The 8,667-nt window shown below is 42.8% G+C and overlaps 1 protein-coding gene across 3 annotated transcripts in view; it reads right to left on the reverse strand.

The window, feature by feature from the left end:
* RAD51 (RAD51 recombinase) overlaps window positions 1-7,592 on the reverse strand; it is a 35,575-nt gene extending 27,983 nt beyond the window's left edge. Inside the window, exons 1-2 of one of the 3 annotated variants that reach the window (XM_058738188.1) lie at window positions 7,522-7,592; window positions 1,096-1,198 (exon numbers count right to left, since the gene is read on the reverse strand). In XM_058738188.1, the coding sequence (XP_058594171.1) occupies window positions 1,096-1,182 (87 nt within the window). In that variant the 5' untranslated portion in view covers window positions 1,183-1,198; window positions 7,522-7,592. Of the gene's footprint in view, window positions 1-1,095; window positions 1,199-7,064; window positions 7,464-7,521 lie in introns of those variants that run through there. The other 2 variants (XM_058738187.1, XM_058738186.1) reach the window with 2 other exon arrangements.
* Between the last annotated feature and the right edge of the window lie 1,075 nt (window positions 7,593-8,667).

The following is an 8,667-nucleotide window of genomic DNA, read 5'->3' on the forward strand; positions in this document are numbered from 1 at the left end:
AAATGATTGACAGGAAAGCTCTGATCTAACAACTTACCTTAAAAGTGGGAAAAACAGTATGTAAGCCAATTTGACAATAAATTCTATTCATTAAAAAGGGAGGGGGATTACTTTTGGTTGGGGACTCCTATACCAGTTCTCAAAACAAACCACCCAAAGGCACCTCTTCCTCCCTATATTACAAAGTTAGCTTTAGTTTTATTGGTCACCAAAACCATGACTTCTGAGACAATATCAGTTAATGGCAGAATATGCATGTATTTGCAGGTCAGGGAAGGTTTGAGAGAGGGGAGAGAATATTATCTGTCCATAGAAACAAGCTCTACTAATATTTAAGCAATAAGCAAAACCCATGTGTGGGTATAAGGATGCTCATGGTAACAAAAGTTGACTCTGAACCCTGTAATGTTTAACACAAACCTATTTAAATTAACTTCTGGAGTCTTGAAGCTTAGCGGGGGATGATAAGAATATGTGTAAAGAGAAGAATGAAGGCTTTCTCTGCTTTCCCTCCTACTTCTTTCGGCCTATGTCAGCTGCACTCACACCGGGGCCTCTGCACAATGGGAAGAAATAGTACAAGGCTGCAGCTCTGGTACTTGATGCTCTTGTGCAGTCCTGAATTGGAGCTTGGCTCTTATACCTCAATAACCACAAGTGCTTCTCTCTGATCATGACAGCTGTCTTGCTAGTAACTTCAGCAGATACGGGTCAATGGAGAGACAATGGGCCTCTCTTTTCCCTGCAGAGCTAGCCCAGGCCACTGTAATTCCCTGGATAGCAATTTCGTATGTAGTATAAACTTCACACAGACTCCATCATGGGACCCATAGACTCCTTAGGTTTTGACAACCCAACTCTGAGAAAGAAAAATGATAAAGTAGAAGAATTCTTAACAAAAGAGATCTGGCCAGACATGCTTAGCAACCATGTTAAGCTTTCCACAGGATCCTTGACAGTATTTCTAAAAACTCCAATTTAGGTCTTGGCCTTAGGCAATAAACCAATGGTTTATGTAAAACCTGTGATTTCTCCCAACAGGTAGAAGACACTAATCCTGCATTATAATCTCAAAATTAGCAACAAAGCGCATACCTCTAATCGAGATATAGGTTGTGGACCAAAGCTCTCTTCTTCCACTGAAGTATCTGCATTTGCTTCAAGCTGCATTTGCATAGCCATTACTCAGCATTCAATACTGAAAAATACAGACGGCCAGAGAGTACAGGACTGTAAACTTAGTTTTGCAATAAATCTCTGAAGAATTATTTGTTAGGCTTTTGGTCTAATCATTGACCTACCCACGGCAGGAAAACGAACATATATTTCATCACCCTTTCCCTTCCACCTAGCTAGTTGTATCAAAAAGAGTTTAGGAGGAGCCAGAACTAGTCTGCTTCATAACGATGCACAGCTTAACTAGACCAACTATATCCCCAGCTCCCCTGCTTCATAGGTAGGAAGGTAGGGGCCGAATCTTATTCCATTGTTCCCTTCCAGCAAGTAGGGATTGGGGGTGGTGGGACAGGAGTGAAACGAAGGTACAGAATGACTATCCATAAGCCAGTGAGTGATAAGACAGTGGACTGAAATGAGAGACATACTTCCCATCTTAGCCAAGGATAACTTGTAGTCACATATTCTGCTTATAATAGGAATATATGAAATTTGAAATTTAAATATCACCATTTTAATCATTCCAGACTTCAGTGAATTCCTAAGTGAATAAATAACATTCAAGTACCCTGCTCAGTCTGAAATCTTCCATATGAGCAAGAGGCCTATACCTAGTCAGGTTATTATGATAAAAGAGTTAAGATTGCTCAGGTCGAAAAGAACTGAGAACAAAAATTTTTCATGATCTTCAGAGGTGTTAGTAAGAGTGAAAAGTCTTAATGTTCACAAGAATAAATGAACTTAAATCACACCAAAACAATCTGAACAATTTAAATCAGGATTAATTTAACTCAAAGGATAACACATATGAAATCTCCATTCAAGAATGGACAAAAGATGACCATTTGTTCTTTTTCCTTTATTTATTTATGTATTTATTTATTTACTTATTGTTTTTATTTATTTTTGAGACAGAGAGAGACAGAGCATGAGCAGGGGAGGGGCAGAAAAAGAGGGAGACACAGAATCCAAAGCAGGCTCCAGGCTCTGAGCTGCCAGCACAGAGCCCAACGTGGGGCCCGAATTCATGGAGTGGGAGATCATGACCTGAGCTGAAGTTGGACGCTTAACGGACTGAGCCACCCAGGTGCCCCTCTTTTTCCTTTTTTTAAAATTGAAATATAGTTAACATACAGTGTTACATTAGTTTCAAGTATACAAGGTAGGGATCTGACAACTCTATACTATGCTAAGCTCACCACAGGTATAGCTACCATCTGACACCAGACAACACTATTATAATACCACTGACTATATTCCCTACGCTGAACCTTTTATTCCTGTGATTTATTCCATAACTGGAAGCCTGCACCTCCCATTCACCTTCATCCATTTTGCCTATCCCTACTCCTCCCTTCTGGGAGCCATCAATTTGTTCTCTGTATTTATGGGTCTGTTTCTGCTTTTTGTTTATTTTTGTTTTTTAGATCCCACACATAAATGAAATCATAGCATACTTGTCTTTCTCTGTAGGACTTATTTCATTCAGCATAGTACCTTTTAGGTCCCCCCATATTGCTGCAAACGGGAAGATCTTCTTAAAGTCTGAGTAATATTCCACTGTGTGTGTGTGTGTGTGTGTGTGTGTGTATACATATACACACACACGCGCGCACACACATATACATACTACATCCACTTTATCCATTCATGGATGGATGGACACTTGGGTTGCTTCCCTATCTTGGCTATTGCAAATAATGGTGCAATAAACATTGGGGTGCATATATTTTTTCAAGTTAGTAGGGTTTTTTTGTTTTGTTTTCTTTGGGTAAATACTCAGTAGTAGAATTACTGAATCATAAGGCATTTCTATTTTCAATTTTTGAGGAACCTCTATACTGTTTTCCACAGTATCTGCACTAATTTACATTCCTACCAACAGGGCAGGAGGGTTCCTTTTTCTCCACATCCTCACCAACACTTGTTACTATTATTTTTTAAGATTTTAGGGGCGCCTGGGTGGCGCAGTCGGTTAAGCGTCCGACTTCAGCCAGGTCACGATCTCGCGGTCCGTGAGTTCGAGCCCCGCGTCAGGCTCTGGGCTGATGGCTCGGAGCCTGGAGCCTGTTTCCGATTCTGTGTCTCCCTCTCTCTCTGCCCCTCCCCCGTTCATGCTCTGTCTCTCTCTGTCCCAAAAATAAATAAAAAATGTTGAAAAAAAAAAAATTAAAAAAAAAAAAGATTTTATTTTTAAGCAATCTTTACATCTAACGTGGGGCTCGAATTAACAACTGTGAGAACAAAAGTTACATGCTCCCCTGACAGCCTGCCAGTCTCCCCTATTTCTTTTCTTCCTTTTTAAGTTTATTTTGAGATGGAGAGACAGAGCAAGTGCAAGCAGAGGGGGGCAGAGAAAGAACACTAAGCAGCCTCTGCACTGTCAGTGCAGAGCTAGAAGTGGGGCTCAATCCCACCAACAGTGAGATCATACCCTAAGCCAAAATCAAGAGTCAGACGAGTCCCTCTTATGTTTTTAATTTTAGCCATTCTGACATACTGTATCATTGTGGTTTTGATTTGCATTTCCCTGATTAGTCATTTGAGCACATTTTCATGTGTGTTTGCCATATGTATGTCTTCTTTTGAGATGACCATTTATTCTTTTTAATGTTTATTTTTGAGAGGGTGAGAGGGAGAGAGGGAGAGACAGAGAGAGAGAGAGCAAGCAGGGGAGGGGCAGAAAGAGGAGACACAGAACCTGAAGCAGGCTCCTGGCTCTGTGCTGATAGCACACAAACCATGAGATCATGACCTGGGCTAAAGTCAGAAGCTTAACCCACTGAGCCACCCAGGTGCCCCAGCGGAGATGACCATTTGTTCTTGATTATTTCAGGTGCAGATCTCTTAGATGGCAGGTTCAGCATAATGTGTATCTATGATAATGCTAAATATCAGAATCACCTGAATGCAAACATTCATAATTTATGAAAAAGATGAAACTGCAAAGTAATAAAGGATGGTCTTTTCTTTTCCTTTTTTTAGGTTTATTCATTTATTTTGAAAGAGAGCTCACAAGTAGGGGAGGGGAAGAGAGGGAGGGACAGAGAGAAACCCAAGCAGGCCTCATGCCCAACATGGAGCTCAAAGTGGGACTTACAACTGTGAGATCAGGACCTGAACTGAAATCAAGAGTGGGATGCTTATGGGGCACTTGGGTGGCTCAGTTGGTTAAGCATCCGACTTTGGCTCAGGTCATGATCTCATGGTTCGTGGGTTCAAACCCCACACCAGGCTCTGTGTTGACAGCTCAGATTCTGTGTCTCCCTCCCTCTCTGCACCCCCCGTTTGCACTCTCTCTCACTCTCAAAAATAAACAAACATTAACAAAAATTAAAAACCAACCAACAAAAAAAGAGTGGGATGCTTAACTGACTGAGCCACCCAGGTGCTACAAGAGTCCAATGCTTAACTGACTGAGCCACACAAGTGCCCCAGGATGGACTTTTCAATAAACAGTGCTGGGTTAATGGGAGAGCCTTACAGAGTAAGAAAAACACATACTCAACTTCCAATTTGATTATAGATCTTCATGTAAGAGGTAAAACAAAGCTTTTGGAATACAGGCAGATATCTTCATGACTTTGGGATAAGGATTTCTTAAAATTTATTTTTATTTTTGAAAGAGCAAAAGTGAGGGAGGGGCAAAGGGAGGGGGACAGAGGATCTGAAGTGGGCTTTGTGCTGACAGCAGCGAGCCGGATGTGGGGCTTGAACTCACAAACTGTGAGATCATGACCTGATCCTATGTCCGTTGCTCAACTAAGATTGAGCCACCCAGGTGCCCCAGGATAAAGATTTCTTAAACCGGATATATAAAGCAATAACCAAAAAAGAAAAGGCTGAAAAACTGGACATTTAATCTTAAGACTCTATCAAAAGATACTATTAAGAAAATGAAAAGTCGAAAAAAAGAAAGAAAGAAAGAAAGAGAACGAAAGAACGAAAGAAAGAAAAAGAAATGAAAAGTCATGGGCCCCTGGTGGCTGAGTCAGTTAAGTTTCAGACTCTTGAAATCAGCTCAGGTCACAATCTCACAGTTTGGGAGATCAAGCCCGCGTCGGGATTCTCTTGGAATCCTCTCTCTGCCCCATTCCTACTCTCTCTGTCTCAATATAAATAAACGTCTAAAAAAAAAAAAAAAAAAAAGTCAGGTGCCTGTGTGGTTCAGCCAGTTAAGCTTTGGACTCTTGATCTCAGCTCAGGTCATGATCTCATGCCTCCATGAGATCAAGCATGGAACCTGTTTAGGATTCTCTCTCTTTCTCTCTCCCCCTCCCTCGCTCACATGCATATATGCATGTGCTCTCTCTCAAATAAACTAAAAAAGAAAAGAAAAAGAAAATGTAAAGTCAAACTATAGTTAGGGGACAAAATATTTACCACCTATACAACCAAGAACTGATCGTTAGAATACATAAAGAACTTCAAATCAGCAAGACAGACAACCCAATAGAAAAAGACAAGATATCTGAACAAGCACTTCACGAAAGAAGATATCCAAATGGCCAATAAACATAGGAACTAACGCTTAATCTTATTAATAATCAGGAAAATTAAAATCCAAACCATGAGATATTAGTATATGGCACGAGAATAGGTAAGATTACATAGACTGAAAATATCAAGAGTTGGCAAGCATGTGAAACAACTAAACACTCCTACACTACTGGTTTGAATGTAAATTGGTACAACTTTAGAAAACTAACATTAAATGTGAAAGCTGAATATAGAAAATGCTATGAACCAGGAATTTCAATACTCTGTACTAATCAACTAAAAAGCATACATGCGTGCACCAAAATGTACACAGGAAATGTTCTCAGCAGCCTTTCTCATTAAAACAGCCCAAAACTGGGGCACCTGGGTGGCTCAGTCGGTTAGGCATCTGACTTCGGCTCAGGTCATGATCTCAAAGCTCCTGAGTTGGAGCCCCTATTACGGCTCTCTGTTGTCAGCAGGAGCCTGGAGTCTGCTTCAGATTCTGTGTGTGTGTCTCTCTGTCTAAAATAAACATTAATTTTTTTAATTATAAAAAGAAAAAGAAAAAGCCAAAAACTGGAAACAACCCAAATGTACACCATGGGCAGAATGAACAAGGAATTCAATATAGCAACAGGAAAGAACTATTGCCTTATGCAAACATATATATAAACCGATAGAATGTTGAGGAAAACCAGACAAAAATATAAACAGCATTACTCATAAAAAATTCAAACAGGCAAATTTAGTTAATGGTATTAAAAGTCAATATAGTGGTTACCTTTGAAGAGAAAAGGAGACATACTAGAGGGGTAATAGGAAAGGCTTTGGGGGTGCTGATAACATTCTAGCTATTGACCTGAGTGGTGACTACACACGTACATTCTTTTTGAAATAGTTCACAGAGCTGTGTACACTTTGGATTTGTGCATTCTTCGATAAGCATGTTACACTTCACTTTACAAGGTAAAAAACCTCACTACAGACCATTCCCTAGGCATCACGTGAACGGCCTTCCATTAGGTAATGAAAACACCTTTTTGGAAACTGGAGGCTGGTACTTTGTAAGGAAAATACGGTATCATGGAAAGAGGACTGACCAGAGATCCGGAACCGCTGGCCCGGACAGAAACAGTTGTGACATTTAATCACTACACCTCTCTGGATCTCGGCTTTCTTGCCCACCCCACCCCCGCCCTCCCCATAAAATGGGTGTTAGAAACGAAGGCCTCTAAAAGGTCCCCGGCCCCCAGCTCTGGAGCCTGGGGTCCGCCACCATTTTCGCCACAACAAGCTCTGACGGTGGGTTGGGCCCGGGCATGCCCCTGCTCCACCCCGCCAACTCCGCTTTCTCACTTGGCCCCACGAGCCCGCCAGGCCCGGGGCCGGCAACTGTCGGGACTTACCCTGAGGCAAAAAGGAACCGAGTCCGCGCCTAACACCCTCACCCTGGTACGCAGCGCTCCTCGCTCCCACTGGCTGCGCGCCCCGACTTCTGTCCGCTGGCTCGGTCCGCGCCCGGCCGGGACGGACTCCAGACCCCTTCGCTTCCTGCCCACTTCTCTACTCCCTTGTTCCGGCCTTCTGCACACAACCCAGGCGAAACTCAGCTCCCAACTGCGTCCCTCCGGGTGCGTCTCCGCTCTCCTCAGACCTCGGTTTCAGGCCACGGCGCGCCCGGAGCACTGCAACTTTCGGAGATCCCGCCAAATTCTCGGGCTGGGTCACGCCAGCGTCAACGTAACGTCTCCCCGCCCTCCTCGGCTAAGCCTTCCAGCCCCTTCGGACGCTGCTCCCGATCCTAGAGATGAGCCTAGAGAACTTAACCTTGCATGATGTTATGAACTTCCCTCTTCCATTTACCTCTGAAAACGAACTCAAAGTTTGGGAGTCGCCCCCTTCTTTTCTTTTACCAGACCGAGGACTACAACTCCCAGGAGGTAGTGGGGTTGTCCGGAGACTCCATCTCCCAGTATGCACTGCCGGCGCACGCCTGTTTTAGTGCCTCAGCCCCTCTAGGGAGAAGCCTGGTCCCAGAGAGCCATTCTTGATTTGCTTGTGAAGTATCTAAACCTGAGCGTTAGGCACTTGAGATTGCTCTGAACTTCTGACTCAAATTCCCGGAGCCTGGCGTTTTTCAGGCCCCTGGAGGTGGTGCGGCTGAGGATGCTCGAGTGGACAGGTGGAAGTGGAAAACTAAGCTAGCGAAGGGAAGAAAAATGGCTGAAATATTAGTCAAGCCTTGGTATTTTACTGGAGATTTGCAAGACTCCAGAGGAAGGAGGCATTGATTTTGAGAAGATAAACTTTATCATGGTTTACTGGAAAGATTGACCTGTGATTCTGGTTTTAAAGAGTGAATGGAGTTTCCTGGACCAAGAAGAGGAGATGAAAGAAGCAAGGATATCAATTTGGGCGTGGAAATTAACGACATGGTCAAGGAATAGTATTGTCTGGTGAGGGAAGAAAAGTAATGTGGAGTCGCTGATACTGGGAAGTTAACGTTTAGTTCGGGTTATGAGGGAACTTAAGGACATGTCTGGAACTTTTTGGTCTTTATTCTTTAGTTGATGAGGAAGTCATTTAAAGTTTTTGAGCAGACGAGTCCTATGTTGTTTTTCTTCCTGTTCCCCCCCCCCCACTACTACTTTATTTATATCTGTCCCCCCCCCCACTACTAGTTTATATTTGTGGAGTGCTTTAAAGTTCATAAAGTTTTTATTTAATCCTCTCATCATTGTGGCAGTGAAGGAGAGATTTTAGGGAAGTAAGGACAGCAAAAACTGTTAGCTCTTGCAATATTTCAGACAAGTGATGAAGTCTTGCTTGAGTTGGAGCAATGACAGACTCAAGAAGCATTCTGGAGATAGAATCAACCTAACTATGTGATTACAGATAGTACCTGGAGATAGTAGTGAAGTGCCTTCCATACCAGAGATACCCACCTTTACCTCTCATTCTTCACACATCTTCCTTAGAACATCTGCAAACCCACAGCCCCTCTTGGCT

This window comes from Neofelis nebulosa, chromosome 7 (genome assembly GCF_028018385.1).
Source record: "Neofelis nebulosa isolate mNeoNeb1 chromosome 7, mNeoNeb1.pri, whole genome shotgun sequence".
Lineage (NCBI taxonomy): Eukaryota > Metazoa > Chordata > Mammalia > Carnivora > Felidae > Neofelis > Neofelis nebulosa.